Source organism: Crassostrea angulata, chromosome 3 (assembly GCF_025612915.1).
Source record: "Crassostrea angulata isolate pt1a10 chromosome 3, ASM2561291v2, whole genome shotgun sequence".
Taxonomy (NCBI): Eukaryota; Metazoa; Mollusca; class Bivalvia; order Ostreida; family Ostreidae; genus Magallana; species Magallana angulata.
Genome location: NC_069113.1, coordinates 22,400,826 through 22,423,164, shown reverse-complemented (window position 1 = coordinate 22,423,164; position 22,339 = coordinate 22,400,826). Strand labels below are relative to the sequence as shown.

At 32.4% G+C, this 22,339-nt stretch overlaps 1 protein-coding gene across 1 annotated transcript in view; it reads left to right on the top strand.

Moving 5' to 3' along the window:
* Positions 1 to 357: 357 nt before the first annotated feature.
* Positions 358 to 22,339, top strand: part of LOC128175839 (uncharacterized) — a 61,509-nt gene continuing 39,527 nt past the window's right edge. Inside the window, exon 1 of the mRNA XM_052841686.1 lies at positions 358 to 921. Coding sequence (XP_052697646.1) covers positions 358 to 921 — 564 coding nt within the window. The remainder of the gene's footprint in view (positions 922 to 22,339) is intronic.

Sequence of the window (22,339 nt, the reverse complement as noted above, 5' to 3'; positions counted from 1 at the left end):
CAAGTAACAGTGACAGTTAATGATTCTGTTTTTCAAATGTCATCTCCGTTTCGTCATGCAGTTTCCATTATAAAAGCCTTTGAACAACAGGGACATTTTCCTTATACATTGCTTAAATTCACAGATGGTGGAACTGATCAGAGAAATACACTTGAAAGTGTGAAGTGTGCTTCAATTTGTGTATTTAAGGAAATGAATCTTGACATGATGATATTGGCAAGATGTGCACCCGGTCACAGTTATGTTAACCCTGCTGAGAGAGTTATGAGCATTCTAAACTTGGCTCTGCAAAATGTAGCATTAGAACGTAAAGAGTCAACAGAAAAAATGAATAAAGTTCTGAAAAGCTGCAACAGTATGGCAGATGTAAGAAATCTTGCTGAGAAGACTCCAGAAGTAAAAACTGCATGGATAGAATCAGTTGAGCCAGTTGCATCAGTGCTCCGTAACCGTTTCTTGAGATTGAAGTTAAAAGATGATCCAGTAAAGGCCCTAGATCCAGTTAGTGACCAAGAAATTGATATTTTGAAGCGCCATCTTAGAGAACTTTTCCCAAATCTTGATTTGACAAAATTACAAAAAGTGCACACAAGTAAAGTTGAGAGTTATCAGAAGTGGATTGAAACTCATTGTAGAAGTAGACAATACACGTTTCAAATAAGAAAATGCAGAGATGAGAACTGTTGTCTTCCTCCACGCTTGAGAGATGAGCAAATGCAGTGGTTACCTGATCCAGTTCTAAATGAGACTAAAGATCATTACAAATCCTACAATGAAGTCAAAGGAACAGAAACAAATGAATCAGACAGACCTTCTTTAAAAGCAAAACCGATCAAAGAAAAGAAACTGAACCTTAGAGCTACTGTGAATGTAACCACGTCAGATCCTGTGAATGATATTTTTGAAGAAGAGGAATTTGAAGTACCAACTCCTGATGCACACCTTTGCATTACACAAAATGCAAGAGCTATAGTTGAATGTGTGGAGTGTAGAAAGCCACGTGTAGTGTACAGTCATCACAAACTGACAGAGAGGCAAATAATGTCTTTCACTATTTCAATCAGTGAATATGAATACACATGTGGAAGTCCTTTATTGCCACCCACCAACTCAATGTCTAAAAAAGTTATGAGCAGACTTAATATTAACTGTGACTCACATGTTGAATTAGCCTATTATGGAAGCGGCTTAGGCCAAGTAGATATCTGCTCTGTTTGTGCTGAACCAGAAGCCGATACAAATGCAGAATTAAAAAAACAGTACAAAACTGTATTACCGCTATGCAAAACATGTGAAGGAAATGGAAGGGTGCCATTTATCCAGCGCCCCTATGGAAAGAAAAACTAATCATTGTTCATGAATTTCATTCAAGTTCTCATTAAAATAAGGACAACTATTCTATGAAAATAACAACTGTTTTACAACTGTTTATTAAATTTAACAATTACCGTATTCATTGCTAAAATATTAAACTCATGTTTATTCAATTTGTTGAGTTTTGTTGTTGTCAGAATACTTGTATTATTATTAAAAGAACTTGTATCCAGATACTCTCTCTCTCTCTCTCTCTCTCTCTCTCTCTCTCTCTCTCTCTCTCTCTCCATATTCATATATGAATTAATCGTCATTAAAAAAAAAAAAAAAAAAAAAGAGTACTCTTCCGATTTCTCGGTATTAAAGCCCCAAAAAAAAATCGACCTACCTACCCTATTTTAAAATTTCATGAAATAGGAAACACACATATTTTTTTTTTTTGGCCTAATCAAATGATAGAGAGCCCTGCAAATATAAAACAATAATCCTCATGCTATAATAATTTACTTAATATCCATCTAGATTTTAATTATCACATAATATAGCGATATCATAATTCATATAATATATTTACATAAAGCAATTAAAGGGAGGTAACTCTTACAATTTCAATGTACATGTATATACAATATGCACTTCTCTAATAATAATTATAGAAATCGGTTGCAATTAAAAAATATAATTGACACATTATTCATTAGAAATTATCTTACCATTTTATGGGAATAAGCTTTGAAATTCCTCTATTTATCTAATGATGAGTTTATAATGGTTATGTTTATCTGTAATTCAATTACCAGTTAATCGTCAACACTTTCTCGAGCAACGTTTTTCACTCGCTTCGAGTTGACATTCGGAACTATCGGGATGTTTCATATTTAATGCACTGTGTTAGGGTTATCTCCCGTATTTTCTTTCATGAACATAATATATATATGACTTTTCGATGAAAATTTACACGTATTTGTAATATCGTTTTTGAGTTTATCCATGCAAATGTGATATTGTGGGAAAAAAAACTAGAGCGCGTCCCGTGATTTAACGTGAATGTAATGCGCATGCGCAAGATTGTAAAATTCGAAAAATCCACATGATTATTAATAAGTGAAGCTTGATTGAGAAAAAATAAAAACAAATTGGTAATCTTCAAGTACCAATAATGTTAGATATATAAAAAAACAAATGACAGTACTCTTCCGATTTCTCGGTATTAAAGCCCAAAAATTCGAGTCAATTATTTTGATATAGTAGTATAGATAAATAAGTTGTAATACAAAGGTATGAGAAATAAATTGCACCCGGACCCTTGGGCCCATAGGTCATTTCATACAATTGTAACTTAATGCATGCATGGTTTCAAATTTATATTATGTTAACTCTTGGACATTAACAAATTATATTTCTGGTAAACAATATTTGAACATATTTACTTTTGTATATATCTTCCTGAGTTGGTAGACAGAGTTTATAAATCTAGAGGTTTGTAATGGGTAATCGGTGATTACTGATTAGTGAAAAAATAATGTTGATTTATATCAAATTTTTCGGAATTAAGTATGTGGAAATATTTTTGTCCCAGATTTCTATACAAAGTGTATGTAATATAAAAGAAAATGTTTTTCTTTAATGCATCAAACAAGACTTTCCAAAAATAATTTGAATAAATTTCAAATGAATACGTAACAAATGTGTTTAAATACCTAGCACCAGCTGTGTTTTGGCAGTCATATTTCAGTATCATGAATATCTCCCTTTACCAAGGCATTTATAAATACCAGTGGCTCCCATTATGTATGTACATGTGTGTTTAAAAAAAACCAAAAGATTATATAAACATATCAGATATGCATCCACTTTTATGATATCAATAATATTCTTCCACAAAGGTAACCAGTCTATGTGTCTCAAACATGCAATTTTAAGTACGCATTACTATTAGTTAATGATGGTTATCTGATGTTTAAATCCTTTACGTCTTTACTCAAAGCGACGCACAATTAAAATTTGTTTTGTTGCAAGTTTTGTCTGATTCTAAAATTGTAATCTTTCATCAATAAGACAATCAGGTTTTGTAAAATATATCTCTTTTTTTCTCAGAGGGGGCAAAGTCACAATTTCATAACATTTTTTTTCAAAGCTTGTTCTGTCGTGTTTGTTCATAATAAAAGAAGTTCGTGCGTCCAGTACATCTAATGCTAACTGTTTAATGACGACTTATATGCAGTATAAAGAGTTTACAATCAGTTAAAATTGTATGGTACCACCCAGGAATTAAATAATCGATCGGTGCCAAAGTACGGTTAAATACCTGTTAACCAAATCATCGTGCTGTATTTACTAGACGATCTAAAAAAAACTAAGCACTTTAAGAACGACGGACCTAATTCGCTTTGCGCAGATACAGTGAATATCGCGCACCTAAAAATGTGATTGTTACAAACATCGAATTCTCAGTCTGACGTCACAATCACTAAAAATCAATGAAAAAACGTTTATGACGCAATATATAGCTGTTTCACGTCATCAAAACACTTCAATATTGTATGTGTGTGTGACTTTGCAATTACTCAACATGCCGAAATAGGTTTTCAACATTATTTAACCTGCACAAATTTTGTAAGGGGATGTCAAAGTTCTGTAGTGAGTTTTATATTAGCCCAGGATACATGTACTTGTAAGACCCCTGTCACATCGGAGCTGCGTCCTCACGGCGATCCCGCTGCGTCCTTAAATAATGTAAAACGCCAAGGTAAACGCAGTAGAGTCTCCTACAGCGCCGTAACAACGCAACGGCATCTTCGTCCGTCGCGGTGGGATCGCCTTGAACATTTTAAAACGCCATGTGACGGCGCACACTTTGAACATGCAAAAAGTACGCGCCGTGGCTCTGCGTTTTGATAAACACGCCGTAGAAGCGTAGTGAGGTCGCCGTAACAGCGCCGTAAATCTCCCACAGCGCCACAAGAGCTCCGTCGGCGCGCTCAAGGAAGTCAATTGCGCTTGCACGGAGACCTCACAGAGTCCTTTGGGATCTCTATTGCGTATTCACTGCGCATCCACAGCGTTTGAACAAGTTGTTTTTTATTTGGCAACACAGCGACCCCAAAGAGCCATCGCGCTCTCGTGACGTTCTACTGCGTTTATACCGCGCTCCAACGGCGTTTCTAGTGCGTTGTCATCAAGACCACGAAAAATCGAACAATGGCTGCTGTACAATAGCAAGCGATGTAATAATTATCAAACTGGATGTAGATGACTATGTAAAAAGTAGCATTTACTAATATTCCAAGACCTATCAATGGACGTAGATGGAATTCATGCCATTTGTTTCTGATGTTTTCACATCTTTTCTATGTTTTCTAACAACTAATAACGGATCTATTTTGTAGACCTGACTACTAAGAGTTTTGTCGTGGTCCTTCACAAATTGGTTAGAAATAGTTATATTTCAATTACGATGTACCTTTTCATAAAATCAAAACAATTTTTAATCATTTATTTACTAGTTGTAATTTGTAACTTCTGGTTTGTTTCCCATATAATTGTACAAATTAATATTAACCTACTAAACCTAGTAAAGAACGTCTTGTGCACGCAGTCAGCGCGCAGAGCACGCCGCGGACGCGCGGTTAAAACTCCTGGCACGTCGTGAGCGCTCGGTGGAGACTCAGCCAGAGCGCAGTTAATCGTCTAGTAGAACTCCGTGGAAACGCAGTTACACGCCGTTGGAGCTCCGTAAGAATGCCTCGGTCGCCGTCAGGACGCCGTGACATCTCCACTTGTAAAATTTTCAAATAAATCTAAGAATTGTCCTTGCGATCCTACGGCGATTCCATTAATTTTACAACGCCGTAAACACGCCGTGGGGACGCAGCTTGGTGTGACAGGGCCTTAAGCATCTACATAGATTATTTAACAGAGTTTAAGCCAGTGAAAAAATAACGTACATTCCAATGCGCATCAATATTGTAAATATAGTAAAACCGTCCAAGTGCTTAAATTTGAAAATATTTTATTTAAAAAATTTAATAGCAAACTCTAATAGATCTTTGCATTCATAAATCAACTTCGAAATGATGTACAAAGTCTTTGCTTATAGTTGGCGCAGTACTTTTCATGAACAATTGAAGAAGACTAACGTCACATAGCAATTTGACATGTGCCCCCGTAAAACAAATTCGATTACATGGTCATTTTTTAAAATGATGTTAATTCAAATTCATCACATAAGTATCATATTTTAATTTGGATAGAAAATCTATTGCAGATTTTTTTTAAAATTTTTTTTTATCTTGCAAGAACGCTTTCCCCACTATGTTCAATTGAAAAAGAAAAGTAATACACACAATTTTTGTAATGGTCTCTACTAAAAATATTATTCGATTTTCATGTTATTTTTTTATTGATTTTGATATATCTTTAGTAACTCTAACTCATATAAAAAGAGGTATAGCGCTTTTCCCCATATTTCGCCTACGCCTGTGTTTGGTAGGATAGTACCTGTTACTAAAAATAGCTTCAGGTACTAAGCTGCTGTCGCAATATGATTTTCGAAACCTGGGTACACTGTACTGATTTAAAACTGATCTGTCATATATTCGGGAAACTCTGTGTATAACAGTAGTTGATATGCTGAACCGTGATAAGTTCAAGCTAAATGCAATGGATCTAAGTGTAAATAGAGTACATGTATATAGTGTTAATGAAGAGATCTATATATGATTAAATCAGCTTTACAGAATATTACTTAAATTGTAGTAGAGAAGATCTTGTTAATAAAGATTTTCAATTTTTTTCACCACATTATAGTATTCTTATGTTACACTTTAAGCTCTTTCTATTGTTTCAATTAAAAATGATTTTCCTCCATGTATTTCTTTGAAGATTTCAGGTCCTCATCATGACCTAAACACTATCCCCGGACATCATAATTCGAACTTGAATCTACGCTACATTAGGATGCTTACACGAAGGTTACGGATTTTTCTGTCCACATGGTTTTGAAATAAAGATTGAAAGATTTTTTTCACTACATATGGCTTTCAAAACATTTAAACCTCGATCCTTTTGTGGCCCAACTCAAACCCCATGATCATATTTTGAACAAACTTGGCAATACACTACCAGAGATGCTTCCAGACAAATCACAGCTTTTTTCTGACGAAATAATGTTTTAGAAGATTTTTTAAGCAAAATTCTGGGGGGGGGGGGGGGTGTTTCATGGGTAAAAAAAAATCAACTTGCTTATTACACTACCCTACCTCCTTTAATCATGATTTGAACAAACTCAAATCAACACTCTCTGAGGATGCTTCCACACAAGTCTCAGCTTTTCTAACCAAATGGTTTCTGTGAAGAGTATTTTTAGTGATTTTTTTCTATTTATTCCATTGTACAAATTCAACCTCAAACTGTGGCCCCACCCTACCACTGCGGATATTATGATTTGAATAAACTTGTTGAATACACACTTCCTGAGGATGCTTTCACAAAAGTATAATCAGCCTTCGTGGCCAACTATTTTTTTTTAAAAATCCAATCAAGTTTCAATAATTCTAAATCATCTTCCCTTAAAATACACAGTGGTCGTTCGTTTTATCAAACTCCCTTCGCCCTAAGATGCTTTGTGCCAAACTTAGTTGAAATTAGTCTTGTTGTACAGAAAAGGAAGTTAAATAGTGAAAACTTTACAGACGAACGGACTAACAGACGGACGCTTGACAAATTGCAATCAGAAACGCCCACTTACGGTTTCAGTTTGCATCAGCTAAACGAAAATGGAAATAAGAATAATTTTTCCTTTCATTGCCGTTGCTCTTGTTGGGTTATGGGGATTGTTGATTCATTTTAAACAATTGTAGAAGGGTGTTTTTCTTATATTGAATGAAATCTCTTCTATGTTATACAGATATTTTTTTCTTCAGATATGTAGTTGAAAGTTGAAAGATAATCAGTTTTATCATATTATTCCTTAAACCAGTCTTTATTAAATATAAAAGTATAAGTTTAATTTAAGTCAGACTCATCTATGCCATTGAGTGCAGTGTCTGGTTACTTTGGAAACATTGAAAAGTTCATTTTATGGGGAGGTGATTATAACAGAAGATAATCACAATCCTACAAGTTACATTAAAATTTAACTTGTGTGGCAAGACTACCTCTACAAATTTCTTCTGCTATTTATTTTAGATGTTATTAAATTTAATTTAAGATTTCAACTTTATAGTCTTTCTAAATATTCAGTCTTTTTTTGGTCACATCCTGCCGTTAGAACTACAACCATGTGGTCATGGAAATAACACTTTTGGTAAAGGGCTTTATAGTCTTTCTAAATATGCAGTCAAATTCAATTCAGTTTCAGTAGAGGCAATGAGGAAGATTTTTAAGCATATATTTACACTGCATGACCGATGTGGTCCCGTCCTTAAGTCAAAAGCCCTACCCAGTAGATATGAAATGCACAATCTTGGTAGAGGACTTAATAATTTTTCTTATTGATATGTTGTCTCTTTTATTCAGTGCCAGTAAAAGAATGAAGATTTTTAAACATTACATACATTTACACTACATGATCGTCTTGACCCTATAGCAATTTACAATTTTTATAGAGGGCTTCCTGGTCTACATATATATTATGTTTTTCTTTCAGTGATTCTTGTGATCTAAAACTAATAATTCAAAATATTAAACCTCTTTATTTAATGCTGTTTTAAAAAACAGAAGTAAAATTTGCTTTATCTAGCCATATACAAAATACCTTAACAGTGTAGTCAAGTTGATAATTTATACCATTATAAACCTACATCAAACTTTAAAGCCGATGTGTGGCAAAATAAAATTGCCTCCAGGGGCCACAGTCTTAAACAATTTAGATAGGTTTGATGGATGATTTGTTGACCACCCAGCCGTCTTGATATAATAAGTAGAACATCTTAATTATTTTACCATATGATATGATCTTGTTTACTACTTTTAAAATTTAAGTATTAGACATTTGTCAAATACTATAAACCGATCCAAGACGAATTTGTTCTATAGTAAAAACCAATTGAGACTTACCCGTTAAGCTTATTTAAAAGCTAAATACATGTAATAAATGAAAAATATGATTTTTTTATTCAACACAACAGTTTTATAAATTGAATATTGAAAGTGATAAACGGTTACCTTGTTTTTAACGTCCAAAAAATCATGAACATTAAACTGCAATTAAGAGACAATACATGAGAAGAACACTTAAAACAGGTCCATTTACCTAGCAATAAAATATTTATATGTATTTGCTCATGTGGAACAAGGGATACATACCCACATTAAGACACATATGTCGAAACCCAATAAATGACTTTTGTGATTTAAATGAAGTGGTCATGAAATACTCACAGTAAGTTTTTATCTTTTTGTACACAAGTTGCCGTGTAACTTTGGATCCTAGTTAGTAATTATAATGACTAAGTTATTTGATTCATATTGATTCTATAGTGGACAAAATATTTTCACTTTTCTTAATACCTGTGTTTAACTATCTGGTAACTTAACACTAACCTCGAGTTCCATCAAAATTTGATTTCCAAATTCAAGAGTTTTACAAAAAAAAATTAATCAATTGTTTTGGAGATTAACTACCGTACAGTCGTGGTTTGGTGGGGTTTTTTTTTTTGGTTTTTTGTGTTTACTTTTTTTGCGGTACATGCGTTTGGCAAATTTGAGTTTTCAAGGTATATCATTAATATTGGCGAAAAAAAGTTTGGTAAGCTCAGTTTCATGTATATGGAATACATTTTCTTTAAATATTTGCAAAAAATAAAAGTTACGCGGTGAGGGTAAGGCAACTCCGAGTTAAATGACCGTCAAAAGTATAATCAATTTAAAAACTGTTTATTTTTATGAAAACAGTGCTAAATATTAATACCAAGTGAATGTGTTCATCAAGTTGTTATTTTTCTACTTCGGAATCGACTCGATCTTTGAAGCTGTCGTGCCATGGTATCACGTGACAATGAAAAACTTATATCTCTTTTGTATCTTAACATAAAATCAAAAAGTGTAACACTATTCATTTGTATGTTTTCTTCAATAATTCGATCATGTTTAATAAGGTAGTGTTGCACACTTTTGCCTTTTTTTGGGTACACACTGACAGAGGAAAGGCTGGTCAAGGCATATAAATGTCGATCTGCTTACCTTATAACACTCGCTGATAAAACAAATTAGCTAGTATATAGATAACGGACTTTTACAAAATAATAAGCAGGTAATTTTAATTTATACTACGTATAATACATATCTCCGACTAAACTCAGTTTCAATAATGTGATCTATAGTGGGCTATTTTTTAAAGAACACAAACGCCATAGGTACGAACCGGTTTAATTTGATGCCCAATCCCGACTATAACTCATCTTAAGGAAGAAAGCTTTAAATTTCTGGTTTTCGATTTGTCAAACGTAAATTTGATTAATTGTTTATTAAATCAAGATGAAAGAAAAATAAAGAAGTATATTTTTCTTTCTTTTTTATTATCATTCAACTTTGCATAGAAAAAGTAATCAATGTTTAGAATCTAACAAGGACTATATTTTGGCGTAATATTGGCGTAGGAAAATATCACATGTTTTGCAATTCAGAATTGTTGCAAATTAACGAGTCTGTTTTAGCATTTTAGAAACAATAACATTAATTTTAGATTTTTGTAACTAATGTGAACTAATGATATGATACTTGGGTTTCAGAATATGTTTTTAAAATATGATTTGCCTCTCAAATAACATTTTAATATGCTTTCTAAAGCGCCCATGCAATACATTGATTTTTGTGGAGAAAAATCACTAAAATCAGTTTTTCTCTCTTATTAAATGGTCAATATATTAGCTTTTCTCTCAATTTATATCTTTATATAAAGTCTTCATTATTCATAAAAATTAGAAATATTTTATTATTGAAAGCATAAAAAAATTAATCAAATTTTCTTCAAATTTTATTAAAAATAGAGGCTTAGCAATAACAATTTAAGTATAAATATTTTTTTCTCAAGTTAGAAGTATAAGCCGATAGACATTCTGATATTCTATCATTTCATTGAAAAATAAAATCTTCAAATCTTAAAGTAATGTCTACAAAACTACAAAGAGCTACACTTATTTTTATCATCTTTTACGTTGAGGAGAAAGGTAGTGACCTTGACCTGGCCTTTATGCGAAAACAAAAAGGTCAACTTTGATTAAAGTGATAGAATAATTTGGTTAAATGAACCGTTTTACTGTGTCAAAATTTAATGAATTTCTTATCATAAGAAGTAAGTTGGACAAAAAGAAGACTCCTTTTTTTAACAAAGAGATTTTTTAAATTGTTTTTCGAAGCAGTTATTAATCAGACAATTATCAGCTCAGGCCTCGCCGTCACCAAATTTACCCAAGTCAAAACTCACCCTCAAGTCAATACCCACACTCAAGTCTAACTTTTTACCTTAAGCTTATGCGCTTTTCTTTTAAGGATATGAGTTGAGTTGAGTTCATTTTTAGTCCTTCTTTTTATCTGGTATGGCAGCTACTAACTTCTTTCATATTTTGAGATAACCTGTTATTGCCAATCACTGCCTTTTGACCTTTGTAATAGTTTCAGTGTTCCTGTTGGATGCCTATAATCCTTTTTAGCTAGACATCTATGCATGCTCTGTAATTTATGAGTTGAGCCCTTTTCACAAATTTCCGCTTTTCGTCGTATTCTTGTTGATGTTTCTCAGTGAGCCTCAAAGATTTTGTAGACAAAATAAAGATCTAATTATTAGAATAAATAGGTCAAAAACAGTCTAAGGAACAAGACTCTGACTTGTTCCCTATTATTATTTTTTTCTCTTACAAATTTTGTGCAAGCAATTTCTGAGAAATGGTTAGGCTGATTTTTATAAAACTTTCAGATCTGAACTAAGTTTGCATTTTTTAATTTTGCTGACGTTATTCAATTTCCGTTCCTGAGATAATGACGTGTAAGCGATTTTCAAAGGGTAAGCCGTCAAAGGATCTTCTTACAAATGATAAAGATATTGAGTTCAAACCTTCTGGAGTTGTAGCCAGGAGATTGAAGATTTGCATTTGGCATTCATATTTGTCCTGCTTTAAGAGCCATTCTCTGTAAGCATTTAAACACTTGTATAGGAGGTTCGGCACGCATAGTCACCGATTTTTCTCAAATTTTAATATGATGCATATTATCATATACCTATCATAAAAACACAACAAGTTACCATGGATACACATACCCATCATTCTTAGCACAAAATGGTCTTGATTTTTACTGAAAAACACACGTTTTCAGCTTAAATATTTATTTCAATTAGATTAGTTTGTGATAAATCTTCATCAAACTCTCAAGGCATCACATCTTAACTATTGACTTGGTTAACGACTTTGTAAAAATCAAAGAAATGAGGCATTTTTGGTGATGCCCTGTAAATTCTTGCGGACAGGTTGATGCAAACCGACACCAATCCTGAATTGACTGGGTGTTCTGTTATCAGAAACAATCAAAACATGATGGGGAAGTTACCTAAAAATTGTTGTTTCCATGGAAACAAAATGCCAATTCACTCACTCAAACAACTTGAATTTTTAATTCATGGATACACCCATATGCTTATATTAACCATGCAGTTTGAAGAAAAGTTTAAAGAATTCTTCAAAATTTATCTGGAAACTGTTACTCAGCATACAAGGTTATTTTTCAGTTACCAGATATACACATTTAATACCAAATAAGTCCTTGTAGTAGAACTGTATTTGAAACACTATATTCCCCTTAGATCAAAGTATTTGCATGGCCGCTAATATCATTCCATATTTCCTGCTTAACTGTAATCAGAAATTTTCAAATTATCGTCTTTAAAACTTCACAATCTTTATTATACAAGTACCCGATATGATGTTATAACTATTAATTTACATGCATTATTTACAAAAATACAATTCCTGCAATTTACTAATGCAGAGAATTTTTAAACATGTTCATCCAAATAGCAATTTTGTATTTAAAGTTATGTTTACATTCCTAATGCATAATATTTCATTCCTTTCATTGTTTCATACCAATTAACAGTTTTGGCTGAATCAGAATGGCTCATTTATATAGAACTCAGCATAGGAGTAATGCATGAAATATAATTTCTCAGCAGAAAAAAATATTACTTTCATCAAGTTAGTTATAAATTCATTACTTATCCCAAATGTCATAATATTTGATGCTGATTTCAAAAGTTTATAATAATTATAATCTTAAGGTATGTGAACCTCAATAGATAATAAAAGTAAATTAACGTAACTCCTATCATAATACAATGAACCCCACAATACATTTTAATAAACATGATTTTTAAGTGTTTTCCTGGGTAGGCCAGATTCATTGTCATTTTTTAGCTCTCTTTATGAAATTTGTTATTCTAAATACAACAGGGGAAGTGACCCTGACTCCTGACACGCCTATTATAGATCAGTGCGTGTAATGGCAAATTATTTATACTCAAATTTTTGAAGAAATAAAAGTTAAAAGATCTGCTAATCTGATATTTATATCCCAATGACAATTACTGGCATAAAGACCAGCACAAGCCAATTTAAAACAATACCTATCAATACAAGCATGCTTGGAAAATTAATCCCCTCAAACAGCAAACAGTTAGTTTGGTAACGCGTTTCAACTTTCTTAATAGCTAGCAGGAAACTTATAAGAAAGTAACAAAATTCTCTACTCCAAAAATTTAGAAACTACCTCTGACTGTTGATTCTATCCCCTACATATATGAATGCATTCTACATAAATGTACATGCAACAAACAGTTGTAATACATGTATTTTAAAAATGAATACATGTACATATAAGCATATGTGAAAAGTGTTTGGTTTTACTGTTACAATCAATTTTCTAACTTTCAAATGATACATATGTGATTTTGTGTGTATTTTCCAAGCTTTTGTGGTGAAGGAGGGGATAATTTTCATATTAATAATAGAATAGCAGAATATATATGGTAATAGCTATAACTTTGCACACATTTTTTTTAATTGCTTACAGATTGAATTAGTTTGGTTTTCTTGTGTGTATTGATTTTCTTGTTTGCTTTCATGCAGGGATTGAAGGTACTAAAGGTGAAACAACTCAAATATTTTAGATTGAAAGAAACATAAATAACACATGCATGTAAAATAAGTTCCAGTGGTATTGTAATTTATATAACTGGTATTTTTATTTGTAATTTATGATTTTTCTCAGTAATTCATATGCATAACATACCTGAAGTAACTAAATAAGATCCATTAAATCCAACTGCACTACATTAACATGATGAGGCATTGGATGGGATTTCAGAAACACTAATAGAGGTCCACGTTAGATGTGTAGTGACAATATCTATGGGTCTTACAAAAATAAGGATAAAATCTTCAAGATTTTGGGGAAAAAAACCACCTTGTTGACATGCTGTTTCACCACTTCTCTTTTTGAACTCTCAGCACAAAAGATTTCTAAATTGCAAAGGGAGATAATTCATTTTCCAAAAAATGTAATCATTTTTGAACTTATTATTTGATTTTCACAACAATAAGGATGGCTTCCCCATCATGGTTTTACATTTTTAGGTAGATGAAGGATTGATTTTAATTCTATGCTTGTTAAACATTGAGCTCGCCGCATTTTTTTTTTGACACTGCAGTAAAAATGGCCTATTTTGATTTTAAAAAAATGAAGTTTAAGTCGAGTTTCCATGGAAACTGGCCAGTATATAGACAATTTGGCACGTGCAATTTAGATAGTTTAATGAGGTTTACATTCTGGAAAATTTTCGGCAAAATCCGTTTCTATGCGTGCCGAAAAAGTTTAAATGCTTACAGAGAATGGCTCCTAAAGCGTTGAAGTTTGCCTGGTCCCAAAATTTGACACTAAAAATACGTCGTTTTTCGTCGTATTCTGGTTGATGTCTCTCTGTGAGCCTCAAAAATTTTGCCTTACTTACTTTTTTGGCTTCTTTTTGGTAATCTTTATCCGTGTTCTAGGAATTGACCAATTTTTTTGTTTTTGCCTATATCCAATACATTTTGTTTTTATTTCACGTTTGTCAAGTTTGTCTTTATCAAATGTCGTCCTTGACATTTTCTTCACCATTCTTTTACGTATCATAGTTTAATTGATGTTTTTACATGCATACCAGGTAATAACTGCTATCAACATTGCACCTCTTTTTATCTTAACACCAGTAATGATCGACTTTATTTTTCATTTACATGTTTTATGATATAATCAATTTAAAATTAATCTATCATTTTTGGTGTTGCCAGATTAACTAATGAATGTTTCGGTGGCAAAATAGTGTACGTCAAATGACATATTCCACAAACTTGTTCTTCATTGTCCTGATAACTGTGTTATTCATTGTTTGTTCCAACTAATCCTCCGTGATGAACTTAAAATATGGTCTGGCGTGTTGTTAAAATCGCGTTATCAATTATTTATTAAAGGCATGTTAGGTATTTTCATCTGGATCATCAATATGGGCATAGCATTGTAACATTGCAAAATTGACTTGATTTCATGGATGACGTACTGTAAACATTATATTGTTGATTAGGTCAAATTTAAATATGGACTTTTCAACCCTCCTCTTGAGTATAACTGCAACCCCTTATGATGTTGTTCAATGTTCATCTTCAGAATACAGTAGTGTGTACAGTGTACCTGTTGTTGTTTATTTATTCCCGAATTAATCATCTGCTTTTACTGACTCTAAGCACATGCGTGTTACTTCTTTTTATTTCGACTGTTATGTGAGCTAATTCGCCAGTGGTATAGACATTGCGTACAGGTCTTGGCCGTGTTGAGGGCCTCCTTATTCATGTTGGTTGCTTTTTAAAATTATTTTTCACTACATGCATACAGGTGGCCGTGATTGTCCTCGTTACTGTTTTCGTGGCGATACTTTTAAATATGTGTCGTTAGCTCTAAGGTCAACGAGTCGGTGGATTTTCTGTCAGGGTGCTTTTCCCATCTTCAGGGAGTCCAGGAATTTTAAGGCAATAGATACTCATTTTTTTTCAGACACTTAGTTATTAAAGTATTTAAATGGTCACTCTGAAGAGGTTTGGCATGTGAATTGCTGATAGAAACTTTTTACAGAGGGTTGGCATTTACTAAATGTTTATAGTGTTGAGACTTACAAGGTACATGTATTGGCATAAGTATTACAAATCAGCATATGTTTGACTTAATCATACTCTTTCATCTTCTAAAAAAATCAAAATACCAAGGCCTTATAATCAAATACGCAGAATACAATTATTTATTATGTTTTGTTCTTCTAGATTTAAACACTAACAATCATCTTGTATTAATTCAGATACAATCTGCATTTTTCAGTTTTTACTAAAAAAAAGAAGAAGCTTCAAGACGACTTGGTTAGATCAAAATGGGGAATATCTGGAGTTACCTGCCCTATAAAGGTAATAGTTACAAAAAAAATAATGTTATTATGAAATTATAATGTACATGTATTTGAAAAGAATGCAAAACGATGGCTGTACAGATAAAAATTATCATTGTTTTCTGTGTCACCATATAGCTCAATAATATTAAACCTATACCTATTTTTACAAATAAACCACAATCAAACTTCCTACTACTACGTCTTTATTTTATTCAATTTGTGTACCTTTGACAAGACGGAATACATTGAAACCACAAATTTAAATCACCCTTCCAGATGTAAATGAACCACATGGTTAATAATCTAAACGCCTTCAACACAAAATCAAAGTACTGAAGCACTGACGGGAGTTGATTTTATCGATTATTATTTATTTTAAAACCAGCGATATGTTATTCTGCATGGCAAGTAGTTTCCAATATTAACTGAGTAACTCACATTTTTTAATATGAATTTTTGGACTTTTCCGACAAGAATTCCGAGAAAACCCCATAAAAATCATCAAAATATTTCTGAAAAATGATATAGAGCTACGCAATATTGGACTCTATTCTTCCGAGAAAACCCCATAAAAATCATCAAAATATTTCTGGAAAATGATATAGAGCCACGCAATATTAGACTCTATTCTTGTTCAACCAGACGCTCGGCTGTCGTTGTTAATCTCCGGCAATCAAGAGAAACTCTCTGTCAATGTGTACACCAGGTCACGTGATAGCTTGATGACCCTACATCTAAATATAGAATGACTCTCTGCTTGTCGGATATTTACGGAGACAGTCGAGCGTCGGGTTAAACGAGACTATCTTGAACTCTGGCGTAGGAATACATTTGACCTAAAAAAAAATATCTAAACTGTTCGTATCATTTAATATCTGACTATTTTGAAGGTATTTATAAATACATTTCCTTGAAAAGGAATGCTTCAGCATACATTACATCGAATAAATCAAATATTTTCAAGAACTAGATCTTTTTTTGCGACATGGTTTGTCCTTAGGTCCAAACAGTTTCACTTTCGGTTTGAGATATTAACTGTATAGGTGAGTTGAATAAAATCAACTCCCAAAAAGTGATAATTTAGGTGTTTAAACGCTGTTATTAAGATATGATCAGTATTTTTATTATTCAGAAATAATGCACGCAAGTGATATTTCTTGGTAAAGATGCTATTTGTTCAACTAAATTCGGTTATATGCACGTATCAAATCAAATAATAACTATTATAGTACTTTATTTTTTTCTTCCAACTGTCATAGTGCCTGAAACCTGGAGAGAGCCTGATGATATTTTCTCCCAAAAGGTATGTACATGTAAATCGAAGTTAATAAAGATCTAATTATAAGAATAAATAGGGTTAAATATAAAGGATTATAGTTTAAAAAAACAATCTAAGCTTTATTTTTAGTGATCGGCCTAAAGCAACCACAGTTCATTCCATATAAAGCAGTCGGCAGATATCACTATTTGCTGGCCCTTTCTACTTTGCACTACGTTCTTTAATACAACGTCATGTGTTTGATGATAAAAGACTAGGCATCTTTAAGGTGTTGGATCTAATATATAGATACTTAGTCATTTAATTGAATATATAAAATATTAAAAAAGATATATATATATATATATATATATATATATATATATATATATATATATATATATATATATATATATATATATTTAAAACACTAAAAATGGCTAACGGCACGAACAATTGAAATTGTCAATTTTTCGGGACAACCAGCCCCTTGTTTAGGACACAATTAATCACATGGGTTAAAACAAAGAAAAAAAACTATAACACTACAACTAACACTACGATATTTGAGGAGGTATTGGCAATGCGGCTAATTGCTCTGTTGACTGTCAACTTTACGGCTGTAGTGTTTATTCTTCATCCCCCCCCCCCCTTTTTGTCGGCAGAATTTCTCAGAGATGTCTGGATAGGTTTTCCTGAAATTTTTCGGGATGAAAGGGAATGATAATACCTTGAGGATTTTTTTCTTTCATTTTTTCAAAATTCATTTCCGTTTGCTTGTTTTCGGTCTCGAAACAAAAATCTTTGTCCACATAAGATCTCAGAAACGGTAAAAACTTGAACAACTAAACTTTGTGGGATAATACACCTATGTATTAAGTTGTGTTTGAAATGTTTTGTTGTATTCGGTGTAACTTTGAGTTGTCATGGGAAGTACTCCAAAATTTGATTTTCTGCACTTTTGTGTTTTTCTTTAACCTGGAATTTATTTTCCAGTTTAAATGATCACATATGATATCTATGCAATGTCAATTATAAAAAAAAAAATCAATAAGGTTTGTATTTTCAATTGACTTCACAATATCTGAGAAACTGTTAGTGATCAAGAAATGAAAGTTTATAAAACAAAACATTTGTCTGAAGTTTTGTTTAACGGGTGTCCTTTTGTCAATTGTCACTTCCTGTTCTCGTTTTTGCACATTACAATATAATACAGTATCTTTATACTTCTTGTAAAAATATGATTTTTAATATTACAACAAACAAAATAAAGATTAAAATATTTAGAATTTTTAAGGAAAATTGTATTTTTTTAACGATTTACCCGTTGTTTGGTAGGGGAGCGTTGCTATTGTGCTTATCTGACGTTATGATAAAATGAAGCTTTGTACGAGTACGTTATAAGAAATAACATAAAAGAAAAATTTACGCCATTGAAATTTTATACACAAAATAATGCTATCCTCGAGGGCATTTTTCTAATTTTTTCAACAAATCTACATAACACTCTTGATTTGTAATGCTCCAGATATATAGCAAAATTTGGTGCGTTTTCATATTTAGAAATGGTCCCCACTGAAAGCCAGGCGGTAGAATTTAGTAGTTTTTACATATAAGGTAGAAAATGATATTATTAATCACATGTAACAATTTGAGAAAAAAGGTATTGTAGTATTTTTGATCTGCTTCGAAGTGTGGAAAATAACAGTTTCCTTAATATTCCTTTTGTAAATGTATCTCTATTTTGAGATGGCACCTAAAAAGACCCAGGTGGTAGATTTTCGTGAAACTTTTCAAATAATCAAAATATGGTTTAAACGATATATTAGTAAAAAAAAAATACGTTTAAGCAATGTTCATAGGGGTAGGCTGTCAAAGGATCTTTTTACAAATGATAAAAGACATTGAGTTCAAACTTTCAGGAATTGTAGCCAAGAGATTGTAGATGTGTCATTTGACAATCATATTTGTTCTGCTTTAAAGCGTTGCAGCTTGCCTGGTCCCAAAAATTGATGAAAGGAGAAAAATTATATTTTAATTCTTCTAAAAAATATTAATATTTGTATTTGATGGCTAAAGAGACTAAAAAAAACTTCGTATTTTTTCTTGGTTTTCTTTGTTTGTCTCTTTTCTGAGAAATATTTTGTTAAAACATTTAATTTTTTAATGTAAAAGTTTATATTTACAAGAGCTTCGTTTGATATCAGAAAAAAGGGGCTGGTCCCGCAAAAACGGACCCAAATAGCTCTTAACTGTTTTACATATATCCCATTACTTAGGAATATATTTTAATAGGTTATAGAAGCAAACATGTTTATTTCATAGTTATGTATTCAAACAATATAATGCGTTTCTAATATGTCACGTAACTAGTAAGTTTTAGGGGGTCAAAAGTCCAAAATCTTAGATGACCTATATCTTAAAAAGAAAAAAAAACATTTTGAAAAGCAGAATAGAACAAAATGCTTTTATTGATGTAACAATCAATATGCAACCTTAGAAATATCGTTAACGGTCCGAATAAGAAGATAAGGATCAGCCCCATAAACGTTCTTTCTAGAATATCTCCAAAAAGGTAACAAATTTTACAACGGTTGTGGAACAAAATGTCTTTAATAATAGATAATCTTTCATTTAATACCAAGGAAAAGAGACTGGCTCCTAAAATTAGGAACCAAGAGGGGTCTAAAACCTTTTACCAATAGTCCTTTACTGGAGTATATATTGTAATAGGTAATAGAAGCAAAAGTGTTTATCTTACATTTGTATACTCATTCAGTGTAAGAATTTGTTCATGTGTTACGTAATTAGGGTGGGTTTGGGAGTCAAAAGTCCAAAAGTGATTACCTATATCTCAAAAAGGAAACATGTTTTAAAATACAGTATGGAAGAAAAGATCCTTACAATGATGTACTAAACAATATGCAACCTTTAAAATATCGTGAAACGGTTCTTATAAGGAGATAAGGGATCAGCCCCTAAAACGTTCTTTTTCAGATATCAAAAACGGTAACGAATTTTTAAACACTTGTGAACAAAATGTCTTCAAACTTTAATGACCTTTAATTTGATATCAAGAAAAAGGGGCGGACCCCTCAAATTAGGGATTTTGAAAGGATGGAAGTCTAAAATTTTGATACTCCCCCCCCCCCCCCCTTTAAAGAGAACATTTATAGCAAGCAATACAGAAAAACATTAGTACTCTACCCCTTTTACATGTATCAGATAATGTTTGGTTGTCAAAAATCCAGATCAATTTAATAATACCTTCTAAAAATAGGACTGAAGACCTACTTGTTACTCGTAACGAGATCGTATTTAGTTATGCTTTTTTCTTCCAATTATTGTGCACGCTAATTTTCAGCTCAGAAATCGGCCGATTTCTATCAAATTTTTAGATAAGACTAGACGTTGACTCGTGCGTGCAGGGGTTGATGTTTGCATATGATATCGGACCTTTACGGAACAGATACATTGACATACCGTATTGTTGACATTTACATAAGCAAACTTTAAGCCTACAATAATGCTATGAATTTCACTACACCCTGCTTTGTTAGAATAATCTAACTATGTCTCGGGAAAGGCCATCACCACAGTTAAAATGCCTACCATATACACGTAATGTAGCAGAAAATTGCAGAATCGCTCCGAAACGTTTTTTGAGAAAACTAATGGAGTTGCAATGAAAATAACAGTTAAATTATTCATTACAAACCATTTTGAGGCTCTAAATGCTCGTAATCTAAAAATTAAATTCATAATTCAACACTTTTACACCAACTTTTAATTGCCTCAAATTTACACACCATGTTGACATTTGGAACTATGACTTTTCATAGTAAATGCACTGTGTAAGAGTTATTCCCCGTATTTTCTTTGTTAAACAGAATAAACGTTAATTCTCAGAAATAGTTCGGTCGATCTCCATTATATTTAAAGATATGATATATATATAGGTCTGAACCATATAGCAAATATTTTGCATCGCTGACATCGCATCCGTATTTGAGATATTGCGATTTTTTCATTTTTTAGCGGTATTTTGTCGGCGGTCGTTATCGTGGACTATTAAAGATATTAAAGTCAAACATCTATTGTTTTAGAGGGAAGATTGTGCATGGTTATTGTTTCATATGTCTAGCACAAGAAGCGCTAAAGCTCGACAGGGCTCGGAAATCGAGATAACAAAGGCGTTGTGTTCTTTCGTGATATTCTTTGTTCATCTCTGTTCTGAAAAATATTTTATTCAGACATGTAATTTTTTTAACTAGAACTTTCGTTTAAAATCAACAAAAAGGACTGGCTCCTCAAGTTACGGGCCAAAAGGGCTCTAAAGTCTTTCTTTTTTAGCACTTTACTTAGAAGTATTTTGTAATATGTTGTAGTAGCAAAAATGTTTGTCTACATTAAAAAAATTATGCGTTGCGTAATTAGTGTTTTTAAGGGACCAGAAGTCCAAAACTTTGATTACTTATATATCAAAACGGACAAATATTTTGAAAGACAATATAGAACAGAAGATGCTTAGAGTGATAATCTAAACAATATTCAACCATCGAAATTTCGTTAAATGGCCCTGATAAGGAGAAAAGGGATTGGTCCCTAAAACGTTCGCTCCCTGATAGCCCAAGTACTGTAACGGAAACACAATTGTTGAACAAACTGTGTGTAAATAAAGACCTTTCATTTAATATCAACAAAATGGGCTGGGCCCCAAATTGGGGTTCAAAAGGTCTATATAGTATTTCTTTTATAGCACTTTATTGCTAGATATTGTGTAATAAATTAAAGAAGCAAAAATGTTCATCATGCGGTTATTTTACAAAACGTTATAAAAATTTTCTCATGCGTTACGTAACTGGGGGTTTAAGGGACCAGAAGTGAAAACAATTTGAATCACATATCTCAAAAAGGAAACATATTTTAAAAGACAATATAGAACAAAAAATGCTTAGAATGATGATTTGAAAAATATTCAACTATCAAAATGTTGTTAAGTGGCGCCGATAAGGGGAAAAGGGGTCGGCTCTAAAACGTTTTTCTCAGAAAGCTGAAGAACGATAACGAATTTCTAAACACTTTTTGAACAAAATGTGTTTAATATCTAAGGACCTCAAATTTGATACGTGCTGCTTGACGTTTTTCAGACCTATAATATCATTATCAATCAGCAAATTGTCTACGGATTTTCCCGTTTTCTCGATTACGACAAAGAGCAAACGGCAGGTGTAGCCGGCCAACAGAGAATAGAATGCTTACTCTTCAATGGCACCTGATCCTTCCTATAATTTTTTTTTGAG